The sequence below is a fragment of the Natrix helvetica genome (genome assembly GCF_964273705.1).
Source record: "Natrix helvetica genome assembly, chromosome: 1".
Classification (NCBI taxonomy): Eukaryota; Metazoa; Chordata; class Lepidosauria; order Squamata; family Natricidae; genus Natrix; species Natrix helvetica.
Window position 1 is genome coordinate 106,283,180 of NC_138548.1, and position 24,979 is coordinate 106,308,158.

A 24,979-nucleotide genomic window follows, 5' to 3' on the forward strand; every position below is an offset into this window, starting at 1 on the left:
AAAAGAAAAAATAGCAGACCCTTGGAAGCTTTGCTAGGTTAGTAGAATAGAAGCAATTTTATTTTAAAGCTTCCCCTCCCTCTAAACAGAATTTAAGAATAATAAGCAGAGAGCAATAAAACATACTGACCTGGATTTGCTGCTGCAGGAGATTGATTTTGTGTTGCTGCTGCAGAAGTTGCTGCTGTTGTCTTGCAATCTGTTGGAAATAAAGTTTCCATTAAATTAAAATAGAGATATTGAAATTCAATATTATTCAGAGAGAACTAAGCCCTTTTGATAAATTCTAAAATGTGCAGGCTTTGCTACACTGAATCTTACTCTTCCGTGAGTTAACTACAACACCCCAAGAACATTTCAAAGATATTACTTATTATACCAACCTTTAAAACATAGTCATCGTGCATTTTATTGATTAATTTACATTTTTAAACTGTCCATCAGGTAATGGCCACTTTAATCAGGAGCAATTTAGACAAAGGGCCTTCTCTTTCAGGTCAGCAGGGGCAGCCCCATTTTAAGCCATCTCATTCTTTGTCAGCCTTCCAAGGTGTACCAGATAGGAAACACAACCAGATGAACTAATTTTACTTTAATGTAAGGCTACATTAACAGAATCTTGCAAGTCTGAAAATACAAATCTCCCTCCATCTCCTTTAGATTCTGAGAACTTTGACGCACAACGGGTTCCTTCTGAGCCTCTTTTCCACCCATTGTGCAGCTGTGGGCTGTGCCATCTCTTATCTGACTGTTTTCTAGGCAGCATCTATTCCCTGATCTCCCAAGGTCATTCCCACAAACTATTACATTCTTGGAAATGAGTTGTGTGAAGTAGTTGCAACTCAGTCATGATGAACTCTTTGGAACTCTCTATCCAAAGCAGATTTTTGAATCATATTTACAGTATATCACAGAAGTGTATATACCTGTATACATCATTTAATTACAACTTCACTGTTGGAAAAACCTTCTCCTGAAACCAGAAACTATATATGTATTTTTTACTTCGGCAAAGTTTTATTTCTCTTTCAGCTTTATTTTTAGCATTACTTTCACTTCCTATCCTATGCTTGGTATATTTTGAATAGAGAAGCGTATTGCCCCTATAATACAAACACAATATCCATAATTATGATTGCTGTTGTTTGACTTCATTGTGTTATCACTTTTTTATGTTTTACAATAATGTTTTATTGTATTACGTTGCTTTTTACTCTCAGCTACTGTATTTGCTTTGAATTATATGTTTGGCATTGTATCATGGTTTCTCACGGAGTTTTAGATATGTGACTATATCTGTTGGCTGTTCAGAGTTATATACACTGAAATAAAGAAACTGTTTTAAAGCTATCTTACTATGTTTCAGTTGCATTACTATTTAAGAGAATACATTTATTGAATTTAAATTACTTTCAGGTTGGGGATAGCAAGAAATCCTAATGTCACAAGGGGAAAATAATCAGCAAATATAATAGTAGAGGATACACAATGCAATGTATCCTCGTCTACTTTATTTTATTTATTAGTAGATTTATTTTAATCCTGATTTTCCTTCAGAACCTCAAGATGGCAGACAAAGCATCACTTCTTCAATTTTTTTCCATAACAACTCATGTGAGATAAGTCATTTAAGATATGGGATGTACTGTATAATGGGCAAGGATAATGCCCAATACAATACATCTGATGTTCTTTTTCAGTATATATTTCTGGGATTCTACCAAAGACACAGCACAGGAAACTGAAAAAGAAGGATGTTAGATAAGATTTATATATTCAGATTGCACTGAATTCTGTAGCCTCTGTAGACCAAAAGAGGGTTGCCTTTTTGTCCCTAAGGCTGGTTAAAAAGAACTTTCCACATATGGAAGAATGGGCTAACCTACTATTTTTGTCATTAACAAGCCTCTTTTCTAATTATAGGGCTTTATTTGATATTAGTAAAATACACAGAAATGGAATCACACACTTGAATCTGAAGCTATAGAATTATTTTTTCCAAACGTTTAAAATAAGTTCAAAGTTTCTCCAATTGTCTTGGAGTTATAAGATTCCCTCTTCCAGAGCTGTACATCATCAGGTTCTTTGGGAATTTTAGGATTTTCAGGGCTTGATGCCATATTTTAGCATATTGCCTTTTATCATATTTTTAATATTTTAAGATATTTACTCTCATTGTGGCATCTTGTTATTGCAAGTATTTTTTAAGGACATAATGGGACAGGGCTAGATGAAAAAAGATAAGCATCATATTAAAAGTTTGTATCCAGGCTATGACCAAAACTTTATAAATCTTGGGAGCTGATTTTATTAAGAGTTTAAATATCCATACACCATTCACAGCAGTTATCAGTACAATATATGAGCAAATGAATATTCATATCCTTACGGAAGCCAGTGAAGTAGTCACACAGCATCTAATATTGATGGTGTTTGTGATTAAGGAGAAAGAGAGAAATGAAGAAATCCACCCCGCTACACAGCAATTACGACAGTGCAATCTCAATGTACATGGCTTGACACCATCAAAGATGGCAGAGGAGCACCATGTGGCTCAACTCCTGAATTTTATTTGCGAATTGGTTGAGCTACATGCTCGCTTCATTGAGCATGACAACCTAGTTTTAAGTGTCATTTAATTTTCATTTTGAAATATAATTACAAAGTGTTCACTGTAAGATATCACTCGTCTGCAAATGTGTCAAGATTAATTTGTGCTAGCTTATTCACAAGTGTCAATAGTTAATTACTGTGTCATCTCTGGATGGCTAAATGACATTCTAACTTCTGATTTTTTACAGTATTCCTTTATGTTATTTTCCATTAGGGACGAGCCCGTATTCCTCACATGTGGGCAAATATTCAAGCACATAAAATACCAGACGTCACAACTCATTAAAATCAACAGAGCATACTTTGTGGTATATACTCTATAAAACATATTTAACTGAAACGATAATTCTGGTTTAAAGTCAGGTTCCTAAAAAGTGCACATTAATTTAAAATGAATGCCCAAGGAACTCATGGTGTGTCTTGTTGTTCATTTTTTTTTACACAAAATTTCTAATGATTATGTAGATGCCTCTTGTATGTTTCAATTTTTTTTGAACTTCAAATGATCAAATAATTTACCAATTATTTTAACAATTATTTAATATAATTGTCAAATATAATTAAATTATTTAATAATTATCTTATGAACAAGTAGAAAACACAGTCTTATAGCATGGTAACCATTTATTTTTTAAAAATATTGGAATCTAGAGGAGTAATCTACTTCTATCAGACACAAATTAATGAAAGTCTGTGGGACCATTTACTCAACTCTTAGGAAAGGGAAAAATGTAATTCTAATAAACTATTAACCATCACTCCTATTAGGTTCAACAAGACATTCTTTCATGGCTGATTATAATTTGTATTTTGAAACTTGTGCGTGTTTGTGTGTGTGTGTGTTAAAGCAGCATAACCCATATTAATAACACATCATTCACATCTGTGGGAGAGTCTGGTAAATTTCTAAGATTTAGAAAGTAGAAATGGGGTGGCTAACAAGAATCTACATAGTAACAATACAAAACCTATATGGAGTTAGTTAAGAACAGGAGTGTTAAGAAGAAAAAAACCCTGAAGGTTCTGTTTTAGCAACACACTTTGCAAACTAATTGCATGAAGGCAATAATTCAACATGTAACAAGCAACTTCAAATGTTGCCTTTGTAGTGAAAAGGATGAAACAACTGACCATTTGATCAGTGACTGCAGCAAAATTTCACAAATGGGCTACAAGCTGCATCATGACTGATTTGCCAGAATTATTCTTTGGAAATTGCCAGAGGTTTGGATATGAATGTAGTAAAAAACATTGGAACCAGTGGTGGGTTACGACCGGTACACCCCAGTACGGGCGTACTGGTGCCTGCTGGGAGCACTGTATACCGTTCTGGTACAGTGCTCTGGACGGCCCACCCACCCGCCCCCCTTCCTTCCCTGTACTTGAGCTCTTTGGGGCTCCTGCCCCCACGCACCAAGCATACGGCGCCTGCGTGACGCTCCGCTGAGCAGCTGGAGAATCACGGAGGCTTCGTGGAGCATCACAGGAGGTGAGGACGCATGCGCTCACTGCGCGCATTCATGTGGAGGATGCCAGGCCCCATTGCACTGTACCAGTTGAAACAGGATCCGGAACCCACCACTGATTGGAACCATGAAGTTGAGAAAGTTTGGGAAATGAGTGGGTTAGGATCTTATGGGACTTTAAGATCCAAACAAACAGGCACCTTTTGTTAATAACATGGCTGATATAAGAGTTATTGAAAAGAAGAAAGTGTGCAGGATCCAATCTGGGTTAGTCACAAGGACCAGGGGTTTAATCTTCCAAACTTTTAGACTCCTGCTGGAGCCCTTCCTCAGATAACTTCTCTCTACTGATGCATTCTGGTAGGGAGAAGTTCCCTGAGGATGGGCTCCCACACAAGTCCAAAAGCTCAGAAAACTAAATCTCTGATCCCGGGTGACTGACCCAGATTGGGTCCTGCAACATTATCCTGACACACATATTCTTCATTTGTGATTTTGCTATTCCAAGTGACTATTCCAGGACTGAGATAAAACAATTGGAAAATTACAAAGTATTATTGGGATTTGCAGCTCAAAGCTGAACGTTTATGGAAAAAGAAACCCATGATTATAACAATCATGATTTGAGCCCTTGAAACGATATTGTAAAGGACTTCCTTGACACTTAATAATATTGAATTTATTGAACTTGGATACCCTAATTTTACAAAATGAATATTGAATTTATTGGACCTGAATACCCTAATTTTACCAAAATAAATTCCAACCTGCTTGGAGCTAACTATGTCCTTAGATGCTACTTTAATAATTCTTAGGTCCTTGAATAGAACTTGAATGATTAAGTTTCCACCTGTCTTAGACTGTGAATCTAACTTTAGATTAACAAATCTATAGTTCGATTCTAAATCTATAGGCCCACCTCTCTCTCCCTCTCTCTCTCAAATTAGGACTGAGTGCAAGATAAGGTCTAGTAATTTTTTTTCCCCTGATGTTTTTAGATGTTGATATTTTGTCACTTACCTGTTCTTGCTGTTGGCGAGCGAGATCCATTTGTTGCCGCTGTTTTTCAATTTGTGATGCTGCCAGCTTTTTCTGCTCGTCGTGGGCAGCTAGAAGCTGCTCCCGTAAACTGATGAGCTGGGTAATCATGGCAGAGAGCTGTCGTTCTTTTTCCGCTAAGCTTTCAGGGGTACCTAAAAGAGAAACAAAAGATGAGGCATAAATAACAGACAAATAAACAGTCAAAGGACAAAACTATTTCTACCCTAAATATTTTAAATATTTTATTAGGATATATATTAATATATTCTGCTACTGCGTTTTTTCAGAGGTAGGAATCTTTCACTATCATCTGGTAAGAGAAAACAGATAATTTCTCCCATCTGACAAAGAGGTAAAATTAACTAGGTAATTTGCACTGGTACGTTCCTTTTTTCTCTTCCACTTAAGTGTAATGGCTCTTTAATGAATTACTTCCGTTCACAAAAAAACAGTAATACAATGTCATCCTCCCCAATTAAATACTTTTAAATAAACAAAATGTAAAACCACCCTGTTTACTAAAAAATATATATATATTCTGGACTACTATTTTTTAAGATTTCCAGCACTCACAGGAAATGAATACATTGATCCATAGGTCATGCGAAGATATATGCGATATCTCTAACATAAACCTTCATTAGGATTGAAGCCAACTATCTAAACTGAACCTAGTTTATACAGGTAGTCCTCAATTTACAACGATTTTTTTAAAAATCATGGAAGTTACAATAACACTGGAAAAAGTGATTTACAACCAGTCCTCACACTTACAAGCATCACAGCATAACCACAGTTAAGTGATTTATTTTGGGGGCATTTGGCAACTGGCTTGTATTTTTACAACAGCATCCCAGGCCATGTGATCATCTGCCACCTTCCCAGATGTCTATGGAGAGTCTCAGTCATCCAGGTCATGGTTGTCCCAAAGGTGCTTTTTCAAGAGGCAACTGGGCTTTCACTGGTTTTTCTTTGAAGACATTTTGCTTCTTGTCCAAGAAGCTTCTTCAGAGCTAAAGCTGAAGAAGCAAAACATCTTCAAAGAAAAACCAGAATGTCCAGTTGCCTCTTGAAAAAAGGGACACTTTCCCAGATGATTTCTGACTAGCAAAGTTAGCCCAATTTGCTTAATGGTGTGATTGCTTAATGGCGTGATTCTATTAACAACTGCAGTGATTCGCTTAAGAACTGTGGCAAATAAAGGTTGGTAAAACTAGGGACAACTCACTTAATAACTTCCTTGCTTAGCAATGTAAATTCTGGTCCCACTTGGAGACATAAACCTGCACATTCCTTAAACATATACCTGTTGAAAGAGAACTACACATAGCACAATTATAATGAATTAAAATTAGTAGGCAATTGAAGCACTGCTGAGCTTTCAGGCTGAATGGCCATCGTCTAGTTTTCGTTTGATGTCAGAACAAAAACAAAACCTAGGCCATAGCAATTCAGCCCAGAAAAACTCAACATGGCTTTATTGATGTGGGCCATGAACACCTATGCCAGGTGTAGAAAGGATTAGCTGGAAATCATTTGCATTAACCTGTTTCTTCTATCTAGAATTATCCATAGTTTATTTATTAAATTGTGATTTAATATCAGAATGATCAGATTATGTACCCTTTTTTAAAAAAAACAATTTTTTTTTATTAGTTTTACAGAATTTTAAGGGAAAAGGGTAATGGGTAAAGTTACAAATTTTGACAGCTACATTATGTAGGAAATGGTACTCCCCCCGTTCTCATAACTTTCACTTGTTAATACATTAGATAATTACTACTTAGCAATATTTTGACAGCATATTTTTACCTTATATCTTCCAATAATTTCAATCTATTTTATATCAAACGGAAAAAATTCCCTGTATCAGCAATTGCATTATTTTTCTAAGATTATGTACCCTTTTGTCGTAGCTTTCAGAAAACAATTTTGATGTAAATTTTCATGGATATATTGAAAATACCTACAAGAATCTCTGAAGCACTAAGAATGAGAAAAGCTGTATCTCAAGCTAATAATGCTTTCAAAGCTTACATAGACATCTGTACGGTAGTAACTTTCCAGTGGTAGTTTTAGACTCTATCGGTATGTTGTTATGATAGCCCAGCATCTGTCAGCTTTTAATTTAGTTATCAAGTTTCAGCTCCAACAAGAAGCAGCAAAAACTAACTAGGACAATCCTAGTTAGTATTTGGAGGGGGGATAATCATTTCAGAACTTTTGGATAGACATATTTTTAAAACATCAGCAGTTTAACAACTTAGTTTCAAAGAGTTTTTTTCTTTTTATCTTCTATAAACTAGAACAAAATAAGTGCTTGCCACACATGAAAAGCCATAAGATTGTTTAGCATATTCTGTACAAAAAAAGAAGACACAAAAGTTATAGTGTACATAAGTACAAGTGCTAATAGCAATGTTACGCTTTCAGGATTGAAATTAAAGTGAAGTTCAGAAACTAAATTGAACAACTAATGAAGTATTAAAAGGAAAGGATTAGCAATTGCACCTAGAAAAAATCAAAGCCAGCTAACATATCTTCTGTGGAAAGTCTCCTCCTTTAGACCAGAAAAGCAGAATTCTACTTTCACACATATCTCATTTCATCTTTCCACATTGTATACTTAGAAAAAATGGTACGCAATCAAAGTTTTAAACATTGATACAAAAAGAATATTCATGAACAGTTTCAAATCCAATTTTAGATATCAAGAATAAAATATGCATTCCACAACTTTTCCCAAAAAATACATTGTAAAGATTGAATAGTAAGTACCAGGTAACGTTAACAGCTAACATTTTAGTCTGCTCCAGTATTTCATTATTTTTCCTTTTCTAATAAATATGTTCCTTCTATTAATAGGATACTAAAACTGAGTCACTCACTACATATTGGATGCATCCTGAGTATCTACCAAATGTCTGAAATAGCAGAATTCAATTCATTCTGAGGATGCAATGTATTATAGCTTACTATGGTCCTTAAAATGGTGCAAGGTATTAATACAGCTCAGCCAGAGCTCATTAATGGTTAGAGCAAACCATTAATCATCCTATTTCATAAAAGTATTAAGCATATAGAATGGTTTTATCTATGCATCCTATTAAAAAATGAAAAATGAAAACACGATAAACAAGAAGACACACATATCTTCAAATCACGTTTATACTAGCTAAAAATACACTATGCCCCAAGCAGAAGTTAGGCTTTGCATGTCCAAATCCCAGATTAAGTATTTTACATACCTAATCATTTTATAATAGGTTTAATATGAATTGCTTTAACACCATCTTAGATGAAACCATTTTGACTTTCATGGAATGCCAATTGGTGGCAGCACCATGGATTAAGAGATGGGGGATAGGTAAATTTAAACTCGCATGGATACCCAAGGGAATCATTTAAATATAATTTCAATTTGCACTAGTTATACAGCAAAATATAAGGCCAGGATAGAATATTGTGCATCCCACCTGACCAACTTTTCAGCCTGTGCACTAAGATAAAGTTGATTAGGTAAACGTTCCCCTCGCATATATGTGCTAGTTGTTCCTGACTCTAGGGGGCGGTACTCATCTCCATTTCAAAGTCAAAGAAGATGTCTCTATGGTCATGTGGCCTGACTAAATGTCGAAGGCGTGGAATGCTGTTACCTTCCCACCAAAGATGGTCCCTATTTTCCTACTTGCATTTTTACGTGCTTTCAAACTGCTAGGATGGCAGAAGCTGGGACAAGTAACGGGAGCTCACTCCATTACACGGTGCTAGGGATTCGAACCACCAAATTGCTTGACTTTCTGATTGACAAGTTCAGCGTCTTAGCCACTGAGCCACCATGTCCCTTAATGTTGATTGGAAATGGTCAATTTTAGCTGCAGCATAGTGTAAACCTTGTTCCATTGGGACAAATTGTACTTCCATTTATAGCAAGAAAGCTGACATCAGGTACTAAAGCTGCAAATCAGGCTTCCATCTAACCTAGAAGAAGTTTTAAGAGTCTTATTTCTTATTTTGTCTTAAAGCCTCAATCTCTAGAGTTATTGTGGTCAACTCAGAAATGCCATAAGTATCCCAGTAGGAATATGAAACCTTAGAAAACCATTTATAACATTCATGGATTAAAGTTGACTTTGTCTGCTGCACAATTGCCTTGCACTGTATACATCAAGGGCACTTGTACAGAGTTGCTACTGAAAAGCCAGCTGTAATCTAACCCTGCTTTCCTTTTTCATATATGAAGCCAAGAGGCTTTAGGAAAACTGATACAGGTTTCTCAGGCTTCCATATATTTTCCTATTCAAGTGAGAAAACAGGGAAGGGGAGAGGGATGGCAATAATTAATTAACTCCCTAGCCACCCTTCCCACTAATGTATTTGCAGTGGTACAAATGCAAATTAAAAAACAAACAAAGAAATTAGCTGCTATGATTGGTTTCTTGTTTAATCACACACACCATCATCTTTGCTACTCACGTGCTATGATACTCTTAATAAATTATCAATAAATAAGCTTTTCTGCCAAGTTGAAAAGAACATCTCTATTATCTATTTTTAAAATAATGAAGAATTTGCAGGCCAAAGTTGCTGTGAAGTAAAGACGATCCTTACCATGGTTCTCATCAAATAAAAATACCGGCTTCCATAATATATTACCCATGACACATGCACATTTTCTGACTTTAAACTGGATCTGCCTGCTAACTCTAAAGATATGGGGAGAACCATGTCACCCTCCCCCACCTCCAGATTTCCAATGGGTTCCTCCTTATCCCCAGATCACATCTGTCTTGAGTTTCTCTCAGATTTGTCAGGTGGATCAGTGCTCCCCAGGGCCTGCTCCAGCTGAAGTATTTTAATTTGACTAAACACCTGATTTATTTTATCTCTCCGATGAGAAAGACAGTTTGTCTTAATAGAGCCTGTCAGCCCACAGTCCCATTCAGAGCAATTTACAGGCAGCCAGGGACACTGGGAAAGAAGAGTGCTGTAATTCTGTATTTTATTCTCCTCCCGAAAGCACCTAAAAGCAGCTATTCACAGCTCCTTGCATGTGGCATTTTAGGACTGAATTAGCTTTTTATTCAAGTAACTACATTTGTTGTGAATAGCTTATCTGTAAAATTGCCACATTCACTACTGATTTTATTAACCTTTGGCTCTGTTGCAAAATGGTCTTCAGTTAGGAAGGACCTTTAAATTTGACATATTTTTTTTTCAAGAGACCTTTTATTCCAGCAACTTCAAATTTACTGAATTTGATTCATTGACTCTTTAACCACTATATTCAAAACTTTTATGTCTCACCGAGAAGATCAATATCACGTGCAGAAACCTTTTATTTTAATTCTAAAGATGACACTTTCCTCTAACAGACCAACAGTAGTACATTAACTGCTGTCATCATTTGATGATTCTTAAAAAAAATAAGATCCTTACACTACTAGCTCTTTGGTTTATTATTACTGTATATTTCCATTGCTTTGGAAGACGTATATAAATCAACAAACTGAAAGTAAAATATTTATTTAAGCAAGAAGGTATATAAGCAGAACGTTTCCCTCTTTGCTCCTACAGTTTCCACTGCTAATGAGACAATTTCTTTTTAAAAAGTGAATAGCATTTTAGCACTTTAGCTAGGCGATCCATTACAAGAAACAGAATCAAACCACATGAATAAATCTGTATACTTAATGGAACTTCCCCTTTATTCACATTAACCTTCTATCTATCCAGAGCAATTGTGAGTACACAAGGACTTATGCAGAAGGAAGAACAGGTAGATTCAGAACTGTGTTATAAATTTGTTTAATAAATTTGTTTTATGCAAAAGCCAAATAATCATTCAGAGTCAAACTTAAGATACAAATATCTGAATGCACAGTGTTTTTTAAAAAGCCATTTGAAAGATTAATAAAAGCTGATTTCAATAATGTTGCATATTATGCTATTTGGACACAGTAGTCCCCAGTTTAAAAATAGGTTCTGTTTCTAATGTCTCCCTGTAAGTCAAATTTGTATATAAACCAGAACAGTATTACTATAGTAATACTATAGTATTACTCCAGGGGGAGAGCCTTCTCTGTGGGAGCGCCTTCCCTCTGGAATGAGCTGCCCCCGGAGCTTCGCATAATCCCTGACCTCCGGTCCTTCCGACGCGTCCTAAAAAATTGGCTTTTCCAGCAAGCCGGCCTGGCCTGTTAATTTTAATTCATTTTTTAAATGTATTGTTCTATAAATTCGATTTGTTTTTTTGGATATATATTTAATTTCTTTTTAACTTTTCGGGATGTGTGTTTTTTAATGTTGTACGCTGCCCTGAGTCCTTTGGGAGAAGGGCAGCATATAAATCCAATTTTTTAAAAAAACCTATATAATATTGCAAATGTAGGATTGTGTAATGAACTATTGTGCATTTAACTTGAATTATTGTGTGTTTAATTTGAATTTTGCTAAAATAAGCTCCAGTTTTAGCTAGGGGTTGTTCTTAAACTGGGGGATTCTTACCCTAAGGAGTTTCTGTATAACAAAGTGAGTCATAGTGAAAATGGGTTGACACCTAAAATTCACTGAAAATAATAAATGGGATGAGTGAAAGCATGAGATATATAAGATTAGTATAGTTATTTCACTGATATAGGTTTAGAGAATCAAAAAGCTATTATATTAGAGGTATCATATTATTACAAATAGCATTTCTTATTTCTTTAGATGACAAAGTCCAACCAATTAACATTGTTTTAAATAGAATATTTAGCCTGTTATTTTAAAATGAAACATAAAATCTATCTAGCACTTCATGTTTTTTCCATACTCCAAAATAAACAAAAATCTATTATCTGAATTGGGGAAAAAAGATTAGGATATATTGTATAAGTACATCTCATTAAATTGGAACATTAAAAGTAATCAAAGGTGGAGCACTACATTTGTAAATTATTATTTAATACAATGTGTGTGTGTGTGTGTGTGTGTGTGTGTTTGTGTCCAAAAGCTTAAATAGAATGCTCAGTATAAAAGAAAGAGTGTTTAATTTTAGATGTCCCAAGAAATAATTTTATTAAACTCTTATAGAAGAGAATGCAGCAAACATCAGATAGATGGTGATATTTCTACTTCACAGACTATAGACAGCCATTTAACATTTACCCTGTTTTATTAGGTCACTTTTCAAATGCCAGAAAAACAGGACAACAAAGAAAACAAAAATAAACTAAAAGGGGTCTAAAAAAGAGAATGTAACAATTGAATAAAAGAACTTCTGAGATAAAAGTCACTTTGTGGTGTTTGCTTGTCCTTAAAAGCCGCCTCTTTCTATACCCAGGCATCTAATTTAAGTTTTAACTTCAACAGCAGTTTCAAAAGCTTTCTACTCTGAAGAACCCCCAAATGTATCATAAAGATAAAGACTTCGGCCTTCAACCACAAAAGACTTCTATTATCTTATCAGTCTTCAGTTAAAGCAGCTAAACCAATATGACTAAGTTCTCAATGACTTTTTCAGTATATCAGCTACGAAAGAGAAAGACCAAAGCCTGTCAGCTGGATAACTGGAGTACCTTTTTACAGTATTCCATGATTGGTTAGCAATTGTTGAGTCTTCCATACACTACTGTGTAGTTCTTTGTCAATATAAATAATCTAAATACTGCAATTGTTCATAGCATAATTTGCAAACATGCTTTAGTTTAGAGTGAGTCATTCATTGAATGCACAGACTCCACCCAAATCAAAGAAATATGCTAATTTAAAACATTTCCAGACTCCAAGTCAGTAAAGAAAATTTGGAGGAGAGAATTACAAATGATTATCATTCTTGTTTTGTTCATTATTTCGTGATCATTATTTACATGTGAGTAATCTCTGTTGTCTTTTGACTCTTTTCAATTATAGGTTGGCCTTTTCTTCTGAACAAAAAGGAGACTACACCAGGGATGTCACACTCACATCGTCACAGCAGGGTCATGTGACATATCGGGACTTTTCCCCCCTTCCCTAAACCGGGCATGGGCGTGGCTAGCATGGGCCAGGAAAAAAGGAAAGAAATTGGCAAGCCACAGGCTTTTATTTTGCAACATAAATACCTGATAACTCATTGCAAAGAACTGGATGTACACACCACATGCAATAGACTCACATCTTAGTAACCTCTTGTTTGGATTATTGTAATGGGATTCTTCTTCAAGAGCATTTGGAAGCTACATCTGGTCCAGAATGCAGTGGGTTGGGTAGCTTTTGACATTTCACTATACTATACACGCAAGCTGCTGTTCCATAAAATGAAGTAATTTCCAACAGGTTCCAGGTGTGTAAGTCGTCGGTTATCTATATGTTTCTAAAAATTCTGTGTTTGTTCAATTGGGCAAAAAAATGTTATCCTCTGGGTAGTTGATTATAATGGTGTAAAAAAGAGAATGCCAAATTTTCTCTCTTGAAACCTTGAGGAGTTTCCAGAACCAATTTGGTCAAGCAATTAAAGACATTTGGCTAGAAACCAGGACACTCTGAGTTCTAGTCCTGCTTTAAAGTCACAAAGCTATCTAGTTGCTTTTAGACCTGTCACTCCTTTGAACCTTAGAAAGAAGGGAATGGAAAAACACTTCCCACAAAACTTCATGGACCTGTCCATGAAAATATCTTCCACAAGAGGCACTGTTGAGATGTTGACTGTGATTAGGGCAATTCTACACACACCACATCTGCAGATGGTTAAAATTCTGTGAAGGTGGGAGACAGAAGGCTTGTGTTTAAGTTACGTCTGTTTTAGGTAACAATTCTTTGAAGCATGAGTTGGATCTGCAAATACTGAAATGGAACCTTATCAAGTAAGATATCTGGCTGTACCAGATATCTGGACTCTTCTAAAGTTTCCTCAGAGGAAGGAACATGCAAATAATTGTTGCACTCTTGCAACTGTATGATATTGAGCAGTTAAAAAACCTGCAATCACTCTTTGCAAGACACACAGTTAGATACCTTGAAAGACATAAAATATGAATTCTAGTCCTGCTTTAAGCACAAAGCCAGTTAGCTGGCCTTGGGCTAGTTGCTGTTTGTCAGCCCAAAAAGGAGGCAATGGCAAACCACCTCTGAAATCTTGCCAAGAAAATTGCAGGAATTTATCCAGGAACAATCACCAGGAGTCAACACTGAGTCAACAACAGCAATAAAAACCAATTCAGAAAGGATTACTTAGAGTGGCTATGCAGTCTAGATTTTTTTTTCTTGTGCCACAAGAATACTTTGAAATATTCACTTTACATCATTCAGTCCATGTATGTGAAGTTTAGAGTGACTGTTCAATATTTGATAATATTGGTGCATAGACTTTTAGGCATATTAATTTTCAAAGGCTTTGTCTATCTAAAACATCCATAAAAACCTCTTAAACATCTTCACTGCCATTTGAGCAATTAGATCATATTTCTCCTTTATTCAAATGGAAACTAGAGAACTCATCCATCAATGTGACAAGAGTGCTGGTATGATGACTTACTTAACCACTACATCACTTAGTGACCAAAATTCTGGTCCCAATTGTGGTCATATGCCAAAGACCACTTGTAATGAACTATACCTATTTTAAACTTGTTAGTTATAGAATCTAAAAATCAGTATCCCAATGAATATGGCAAAAGTCTCACTGGTCTTAACATAGTTAAATAGGCTACCTGCAGTTTTTTAAAAGATTAACAGAGTTGGAAGGGACTTTGTATGTCATCTAGTCCAACACACACACACGGGCAAGCAGGAGACCCTACACCATTTCTGACAAATGGCAGTCCAATCTCATCTTGAAAGCCTCCAGTGATGAAGCTCCCACAACTTCTGAAGGCAAGCTGTTCCATTGGTTGATTACTCTGACTGTCAGAAAATTCCCCCTTACTTCTAGGTTGAATCTCTCCTTGTTCAGCTTCCATCCATTATTCCTACTTATCCTTCTGTCTGATTACAACAATCCTAATATCAACCACATTTATAGCTCCTTTTGCAGTCTCTTCATTTGTATCCTCCTTTATTATTTTTACAAATAACTCAAAGTGGCAAACATATCCAACATCCAAATTCTTCTCTTTGGAAAAGAGTATGAAACTTGCAAGATTGATGTTGGCCTTGTGGGGTAAATCAGGTAGAAATCAGAGTCAGATGAGCTCATTCTACTTTATTATAAAGTTATATTGACAGTCTCTTGCCAGTCTGAAACTACAATCTTCCCTCCCTTTCTCCTTTACAGCCTAAGAAACTAGGGAGATTGTCTTTGAGTCTCTTACCTCATCCACTATCCAGTTGCAGACTATGCTGACTCTTATCTGACTGTTTCCTTGGTAGATCTCTTTCCCACGTACCATTGCATTGTCTTTCAATAAGTGACCATAGCCAGATTTTTGCACTTTGGCAGTTCAAATCCCTAGTGATGCATAACAGAGTGAGCTCCTGTTACTTGTCCCAGCTTCTGCCAACCCAGCGGTTTTAAAGCATGTAAAAATGCAAGTAGAAAAATAGGAACCACATTTGGTGGCAAGGTAACAGCGTTTCGTGCACCTTCAGCATTTAGTCATGCCGGCCACATGACCAAGGAGATGTCTTTGGACAGTGCTGGTTCTTCGGCTTTGAAACAGAAATGAGTACTGCCCCCTAGAACATATGTGCGAGGGGAACCTTTATCTTTATCTGGTAATTTTCATATTAATCTCAGTTTTTAATTTAGGATTTTAAGCACCAGAGGGCAGGACAAGAAACAATGGATGGAAACTAATCAAGGAGAAAAGCAACTTGGAATTAAGGAGAAACTTCCTAACAGTGAAAACAACAGTGGAACAGCTTGTCGTCAGAAGTTATGGGTGCTTAATCACTGCAGATTTTTAAGAAGAGACTGGACAGTCATCTGTCTGAAATGGTATAGGGTCTTCTGCTTGAGCAGGGGATTAGACTAGAAGACCTCCAAGAACACTTCCAGCTCTATTTTGATCGATCGATCAATCAATCGATCTCTGACTACGAATACCCTTTGGTATATGATATAATTCACAGCAATATATTGATTCTTTTTTAGTTTCTTTCTTACCCTTTTTCATGCTAGAACTTGACAATTACTGCTTTTAGGTGAACAAGAAATGCACATAATAATACTAGCAGTCTATCACTATTTTATTGTGGGATGCATTTCACCACCGTGTAGGCTTCACTCTTACTAGAACTTTCAACAGCTTTTTTTTAAAACTCAGCAGTGGCTTAGTGCAAAGATTCAAAAAAATAAGAACCAAAAGTTCTACATATTTTATAGAATAGTTACATTATTCTGTTTTGCTAGCTGTCTGCCATAGAGGCTGGTTAACCAAAGAATGAATCTGATATCTTCATGGGCCTGGTTCAAAAGGAATTCTACATAGTTGTATTATTTGCTATACAAAGAAGAAATGCATGTGCACTTTGGATGTAGCTTCTCACATTTTTCTTTCCAGGACCACTCATGCTATATATTTCCTTAAAGAAAAGCTTGCTTTTCACAGTTTTAAAGCTCCTTGCTAAGTAAGGCACTTCACGCTTTACCCATCATCAGTTATTATCCTCTTAGAAACATCTGAATTATAAATATGGGTCCTATTTGATATTTCTATTTGTACGTGTTTTAAGTGCAATTTTAATTTGCTAATTTAATTTATTTGAACATTTTTCCTATCATACAAGCACATGCTTGCCTCTGAAAAAAAATCATTGTTTCTGTTACAAATAATATAGAAATAATATTTAATGCCAAGAGAAAACATTTGCGTAAGCCATCTAAAATTTTCTAAAATAAGTTTTAAATCTTAATAAGATTTATCTGAAACAATTTAATTTTGTTGTATTCTTCTAGACAAGAAGAGAACATTTTATATAGAATATCAAATATACGGATGATTCTATCATCCGGAAGTGTTTTACTGGTGAGATGTGTGGCATATGTGGTTTAATAGATAAATGAATAAAAATTCACAAATAAATCCATGTGTGCTATGTCTTTTAGGAGGGAAAGCAATTATTGTTCTTTACATAATTTCCTGTTATCAGACTTTAAAATGTTGCAAGATAAAAACTAATGTATATGTTTATTTCAAACTTTATTTTCAATTGATGACAACTTTTTTTATTAGCACAAACTGAATGAGCCAGTAACAAAACAAATATGCCAATACTTAACATACACTGAAATACTAGCGAACTAAGTTATTATGAATATCTCAAACATTTAAAGGATATAATACCCTAGACTGAAAATAAATACATATATCTACAGTATCTATATATAATACACATAAATAAAGATAGTCTGGCTTCAGTTTCTACAATCTTTTAATTTCATGTCAATCTCTTGATATCAAATTGTATCCCATCAATTTGCTTTTTATTCATAAATCAAAAGAACATGCTCTTAATTATTAATTTAAAATAATGTGTATTGTGATCCTGGATTATGTTTAAAAAAGGAACATATGAGGTATACGGCTGTACCTGCTTGAGATATACAGTAGCAAACTGGAACTTTTACTCAGTGAGGCTAGCTGGATTAGACTGAATTACCATTTTCTACCTGTGTTGGGCCCATTGCATTGGCTTCCAGGCAATTTTGAAACATAATTCAAAGTGCTGCCTTTGATCTTCAAAGCTTTTCAGAGCTAAAGGCTAACATAGTTGAAAGATCACTTGGTTCCATAGTGTCTTACCAAACATTAAGATCTTAAACGGAAAAAGGATCTCTTTCAGATGTTCTGACGATCTGAGGCGAGATGACAGACTACAGAAGATAGATATTTTTGGAAATGACACTCCAGCTGCAGAAATGCTCTTCACGGAGAGGTTTCTCTGAGACTCCTTTATTGTGTTTGCAATTGCAAGGTTCCTTAAAATCAACTACTAGCTTCACAAACAAAATGTTTTACCATTCAATTCATTTCCAGCTCATGGAGCAAAAAGATAGGATCCAAGAATGAATTTGCTATACCTGAAAATTACACAAACTACTTGTATATTCACACTTTCTTCACTCTGACCCCTCATGCATACCAACCACAAACACAGGGCAAATATACCCCAAAAGCTCCACAGAAGAGATCCAGGACATAAACCAAGATGGAAAAGGGCAAGAGTATTTATTTCACTGACAGAAATTGTTAAATAAGCAAGGCAACCTGTTAGATTGGGTAATAGATAGGCACACACAGGCCTAACGGTAACAACAGCTCTTTATTAAGTACAACAAGTGAGAACAATCCAGCAACGGTTGAGACTGACAGCAGCCATTTTATAGGGAGCTGTCACTCCCTTTGACCAATAGGATTAAACAGAGGACCTTGGTGGAAACCACTGTAGTTAGAACAAGTATCTAACACCCCTCCCCTCTTGGATGAAATAATCCTGCTTGTTATGTAGTCATGCAGGTAGGCGGGCTTTTGGGTAGCTCTGCCTGACCTGCACAGTTCAGTAGGAGGGGTTTCCTTGGACAGGTCAGACGGACCTGTGTGCTCCGCAGCTCCGCTTGGTGGAATCTCCTGGAAACCTTCACATGCCGCGGCTGGAGCTTCTAGAGCCGGTTCTCTCGGAACTTAGGCAGAATAATTGGGGTGTAGCTGGTCTATGTAGAACCTTAGTCAGCGACCCATGAGAAGCTCAGAGGGGCTTCTCCCTTAGTGGTACTGGGTGTGATGTGCTGAATTAGCAAATAGTGGTCAACCCGTGTTTGCCAATCTACCGGGTCCATCCTAGAAAGGGCCTCTTTTGCGGATCTCACCATTCTCTCCGCCTAACCATTGGAGGCCAGATGGAATGGCACAACCAGGGTGTGCCTGATTCCCTGAGCTGCTAGGAAGGTCTCAAATTGCATGGCCGTGAATTGAGGCCCATTGTCAGAGACCAAGATGTCGGGCAGGCCGTGCATGGAGAAAAGTCTCCGTAGCATCTTGATGACAGCTTCTGCCATAGTGGAGGTCATCAGGACTACCTCTAACCATTTCGAGTAGGCGTCCACAACTATGAGAAATGTCTGGCCGTAAACTGGGCCAGCAAAGTCAATGTGCACCCTAGACCATGGTGCTTGAGGTCGCACCCATTCCTTAGCAGGTGCCTCTGGGGGAGCTGGTACTGGCACGGTGTGCAGGTAGCCACCCATTCTTTGATCTCCCTATCCATGTTAGGCCACCACATGTAACTCCTAGCCAAAGAGTTCATCCTGACAATTCCAGGATGCCCTACATGTAAAGCCTCTAATACTGCAATGCGCATTTTGGGTGGAACAACGACCCAGTCCCCCCACAGTAAACAGCCCTTTACAACCAATAACTCATCGCGTTTGGCAAAATACATTTTGAAATCAGCCCCAACAGGCCCCTTGGGCCACCCACTCTACACCCAGTTCATAATTTGCTTGATGGTGGAGTCCTTTGCAGTGTGACGGGCAACATCACTGGACGAGACAGGCCCAGTCTCAAGGCAGTCAATGAGGAGGGCTGGCGTCTCGGAGGTAGGGTCAGCGAGAAGTTCCAGCAGCAGGCAGTGGCTTAATGTGTCAGCCTGCCCCAATGTGGAACCTGGTCGGTGGATGAGGTGGTAGGAGTAGGCAGCTAAGAAGACGGTCCACCTGGTCATGCAAGGTGATAATGACACTGGGGTAGGTCAGTCCCCAGCCAGTAAGCCCAACAATGGCTTGTGGTCTGTAACCAGTAAGAAGTCGCCGCCATATAGATACTCATGGAGCCTCTTTACTCTGGCCACTGCAGCCAAAGCCTCACGGTCCAGCTGGCTGTAGTTCTGCTCTGCGGCGGACAAGGTCCTGGAGTAAAATGCAATAGGAGCTTCGGTTCCGTTGAGCATGCTGTGGCTGAGGATGGTGCCGACGGCGAACGGAGAAGCATCGCAGGTCATCACCAACATCAGGGTCTGACTGTATTGTATTAGAAAGGAGTCTGCCGACAGAAGTCATTTTACCATGGCAAATGCGCAGCCTCGGCTCTGCCCCAAGACCACTTCGCGTTCTTAGCCAGGAGATGGTGTAAGGGCTCAGCAACAGTGGCTTTCTGTTTGAGAAAGACCCTGTAGAAATTAAGGAGCCAGAGGAACGCCTGCATCTCAGTTTGATTGCGAGATGTGGGGGCGTCCTGAATAGCTTTAATTTTTTGTGTGGTGGGTGAATCCCAGAACCATCTATTAGGTACCCTAGGAATTCAACCCTTGGCACATTAATTTGGTATTTCTCTTTTTGAGATGGAGTCCTTTGTCTCTAATTTGAGCCAAAACTGTTCGTGCACGTTTCAAAAGTTGCGCCTCATTTGCAGCCGATACCAAGATGTAATAGGGGACAACTCCTGGAATCCCCTGCAAAAGCTGTTCCATGACGCTTTGGAACTGTCCAGGGGCGATACTAATGTCGAATTGCAGGCGGTGACATTTGAATGCACCCCTGTGCATCACAATGGTTTGGGCCTCTGCCGTAGTGCCATCTAGAGGCAATTGTTGATATGCCTGTACCATGTCCAATTTTGTGAAAAGTTTCCGGGGCCTAGTGAATGAAGTAGGTGCTGTACAATGGGTACAGGGTAGGCGCTTTGTTGTAGCGCTTTATTTATTGTGTACTTGTAGTCCGCGCAGATGCGGACAGGCCCGTCATATTTGACAGATGTCACTATAGGGGTCTCCCAGCATGCGTGATTGACCAGCTCTAGGATTCTCTGGCCTACGAGCTTGTCAATTTTCCTGTCAATTTTGGGCAAAAGGTACTCTCCTGGGTTTTAGCCTTATTGGAGCTATGTTGGGGTCCAAACTAAAGGAAATTGGAGTCCCCACATACCCAGACCAGTATGAGCTCCTTAAAGATGGCTTCAGTGCCGTCGTCTTTCAAGGCATTGCTACTGGTCACTTCTAGGCCCAGGGCTTGGAACCAATCTAGCCTAGGAGGCTCTGCAGGTTGCCACTGACCACTGTCACTGGAAGTTTCCCGCTGAACTGTTTCAACTTCACCTGGAAGGTGCCTTGGCCCACGATGGGGACCCAGTTTCCCTGGTTATCACGTAGGCAGATGTCAGGGGTGCAAAGATGCTGCTTCTTTAGGGATAGCCTGCTTTAGGGTAGACCATGGCATGACGGTCAGTGATGACCCGGTGTCGATCTCCATCTCACATGGAGAGTCCTTGATGAGTACTGTGACCTTCAACTTTTTCGGCCGCCTGGTGTGGACTTGGCCGATTGATGTGTGGTGGGTGACTCTATTGTCACCCTGTGAGTGCCGTGGTGGCTTCTGCCAGGTCTTGGTTGGGCCTCTGTTGGCAGTTTGGTGTGCTTCTAGGCTGCCAGGCAGTGGCAGGGAATTCGCTCCGGCACACCTTGGCGATGTGCCCCTTTCGCTCACAACACTGGCAGGTTGCGTCGTGGAAATGGCAAGCCGATCTGGCATGGTCTCCTCCACAGCTAGTGCAAGGCAGGAGACATGATTTGAATTTACGCACCGGCTTGGCGCGGCAACTGTGCATGCGGCAGCTGTCATCTTCCTCGCCTTCTGAGCTCTCAGGCTCTGCAGCCTCGCGATGTACGCGTGTACTCTTTTGCGTGTCTTGTGGAACACTTTGGCGCTGCAGAGTCTCGATAGATTTGACGGCTGATTCGGACACCCTGGCCTTGTCCAAGGCGATCTGCAGAGTGAGGTTAAATTTAGCGAGTAACTTCCTCTGTAAGGTAATGTCCCACACGCGGCAAATTATGCGGTCCAGAATCAGCTCGTCTAGGTCTCAGAATTCGCAGTATGCTGCGGCCTTGCAAAGCACCACAACGTACTCATTAGTCGACTCGCCCTCTTTCTGGTTAAACTCATGCCGGCGAACCTGGTTGGACACCTTGGGAGCATAATGGGTCCTCAGCATTCGCTGGAGCATGGACCAGGTGACTGATTGCAGCGGTGTCGGCTCAGAGAGGTCTTTCACCATCTCAAACACTTCCCGGCCACAGTATCCGAGGAACATGTTCTTCTTGCAGCCTTCAGAAAGGCCCATGAGGTTGTTTGCCTCGAGGAAGCAGTCAAATTGTGGCATGTACAAATCCCAGTGCTCAGTGACTGGGTCATATGGATCATAATTATGACTGGGTCATAATGGTGTGCATGGCCATTTTGTGTTCTGAGGGCATTTTGGAATCTGCCGCTAAAAAATGGCTGCTCGAAGCCACGCTGAGCTGGATGTACTTGCTGGATTGCTACGCTCTTTTTGGTTCACCTAGTTGCCTTCCAATCCCACCTTCATCGCCAGTGTTAGATTGGGTAATAGATAGGCACACACAGGCCTAACGGTAACAACAGCTCTTTATTAAGTACAACAAGTGAGAACAATCCAGCGAAGGTTGAGTCTGACAGCAGCCCTTTTATAGGGAGCTGTCAGACCCTTCGACCAATAGGATTAAACTTCTATTCCTGCCGGAACAAAGGACCTTGGTGGAAACCACTGTAGTTAGAACATGTATCTAATACAACCCCTTTGAATCTACTGTAAAATCATCTCTAATATTAAGAGAGCTTGTTATAGGAAGCCAGAATTTTCCAGCTTAACTAGAATAAAAACAGATAATAACAACCCAAAAAAGAGAGCACTCGCATTACCATTTCTGTAACCAATCTCTGTGAGTTTTATATTCAGCCAAGACAGGCAAAGCAAAATAAAAAGTTGCACGTGAAACATCTCTAACCGCAATCATCATGTTACATAGTCAAATGCTCTTAAACTGCTGTCCGCCTTCTCCAAAGTTGAATTCTATAAGAACATGAAGTGGTTCTAGCTGCCTGAAAAAATGCACCCCCCAACTAACCACAAGCTCTTTGTACTTTGAAGGTCATGTTGCAAGAGAAGAGACCAAGCTTCTCAACCATGTACTGAAGATTCCAACATCACGATAAGCTGGCACATAAAAGAATTGGCCTGCATTTTCCAAACCATAGTTCCACCCATGTTCTTACAAGGTTCTTGTCTAATTATATCTTCAACCACATGCATAAATATGTTTAACCAGATGTTTCTAAGCAGCTGCTAAGCAGCAATGTTTGAAATTTGTTTTGTTTTTTTGTTAATGCCTTTCTTTCCCTAACTGATCAGAATTCAAGCCATTTATGTGAAGTCACAATGAAATAGATCTTGGTCTCCAACCACAATATCTCAGCACAGTACCTTATTGCTTACTTGGTTATTTACAAATATAACCAGCAACTGAACAGTAACCCCCAACACCACAATATGAGCAGGGAAAAGACTAGAGATAATTTATAATACACACCTTGAAATCTTCTTGCCTTTCTATCAAGCAAATTTAAGAATACGTACAGGACCACCCAGAAATTTTGGAGATAAGACAGAGGAGATAAGACTGCATCTTTTACTGAAACCACAGAATTTATGACCATGGATTTGCATTTACCACATTTGAGAAGGAGCTTTAACTCCATTATGGAGCATGCAGAAAATCCCAGACTTACATATCAATATCTCTACTTCAAAAGATCACAGGCAGAATGTACAATTATGATTTGTGCCAGTGTTGCATGTACATATCATATTGTATTTGTATGTATCATATGCACTTTGATGGGCCTACATATTTTGGGTTCTTTTTTTTTTTCATTTGGCAGCTGAATCGCAAAATGATTCAGAAATTTTGCTTGCAAAGCTACATTCAGATAGTCTGTGACTTACAAACACAATTAAGCCCCAAATTTCTGTTGCTGAGCAAGACAGTTGTTAAGTGACTTCAGTTAAGTTACTAACACAGTTCATGTGATTCTGGCTTCCCCATTGACTTTGCTTGTCACACGAAAGGTGATCACAAAAGGTGATGACTTTGGGTTGCTGTAACCTTTGTAAATAAATGCCAGTTGCCAAGTGCCCAAATTTTGATCATGTGATCATGGGCAAGAGTCACAACTGTGAAAAATGGCCATAAGTTACCTTTTTCAGTACCGTTGTAATTTTGAATGGTCACTATAGGAATGGTAGGTCAAGGACTACCTATAGCAGGGGTGGGTTCCTGCCAGTTCTAACATCTTCTATAGAAGAGGTTCCACAAATTTACAGTGCCGTTTAGAACCGGTTCCAGTTCCCTCCCCCCGCCCGTCCGCACATCATCAAGATGAAGAGCGAGAAAAGAAATTCTGGAAGTTGAAATCCACAAGTCTTAAAGCTGTCAATTTGAACACCCCTTGGGTTTTTTTCTAAAGGGTTAGGGGTGCGAGGGTCTTGTAACTTGACAGCTGTAAGACTTGCACACTTCAATGCCAGAGTTCCTGAGCCAATATGACTGGAGTAGGAATTCTGGGAGTTGAAGTCCACAAGTCTTAAAGCTGTCAAGTTTGAACAACCCTGGAGGTTTTTTTTTCTAAAGGGTTAGGGGTACAAGGGACTTGTAACATGACAGCTTTAAGACTTTCGTGCTTCAAATGCCAGAGTTTCTGAGCCAACATTTTGGTTGCTAAGCAAGAGCGTTGTTAAGTGAGTTTCACCACATTTTACAAGTTAGCCACACCCACCCAGTCATATGGCTGGCAAGCCACTCCCATCCAGGCACATGGCCGGCAAGCCACTCCCACAAAGCAGGCCACACCTACGGAAGAGATTCTAAAAATTTTTGAAACCCACCTATAGTATCACCCATTGATACCTATAGTATCAATCATGATGTATCAGTATCCATATTATCCATCCGGTATGATTTTTATATGTTTTTTCTTCACAAAGAAACAATGTGATAAGTGTTGCAAAACTGAATTTATTTTGAAATGTTCATTTCTAGTTTTTGAAATTGATGATGAATTCAAAGCTATATCCTTAATTTTCCAATCTACGCTTAAACCAAAATAA

At 38.5% G+C, this 24,979-nt stretch overlaps 1 protein-coding gene across 18 annotated transcripts in view; it reads right to left on the reverse strand.

Annotated features, from left to right (window-relative positions):
• The window catches only part of SOX6 (SRY-box transcription factor 6), a 489,348-nt gene that overhangs the window by 160,374 nt on the left and 303,995 nt on the right, over positions 1-24,979 (reverse strand). For all 18 annotated transcript variants that reach the window (XM_081937703.1, XM_081937696.1, XM_081937695.1 and 15 more), the window contains 2 exons: positions 5,100-5,272; positions 131-199 (listed from right to left, as the gene is read on the reverse strand). In XM_081937703.1, coding sequence (XP_081793829.1) covers positions 131-199; positions 5,100-5,272 — 242 coding nt within the window. The remainder of the gene's footprint in view (positions 1-130; positions 200-5,099; positions 5,273-24,979) is intronic.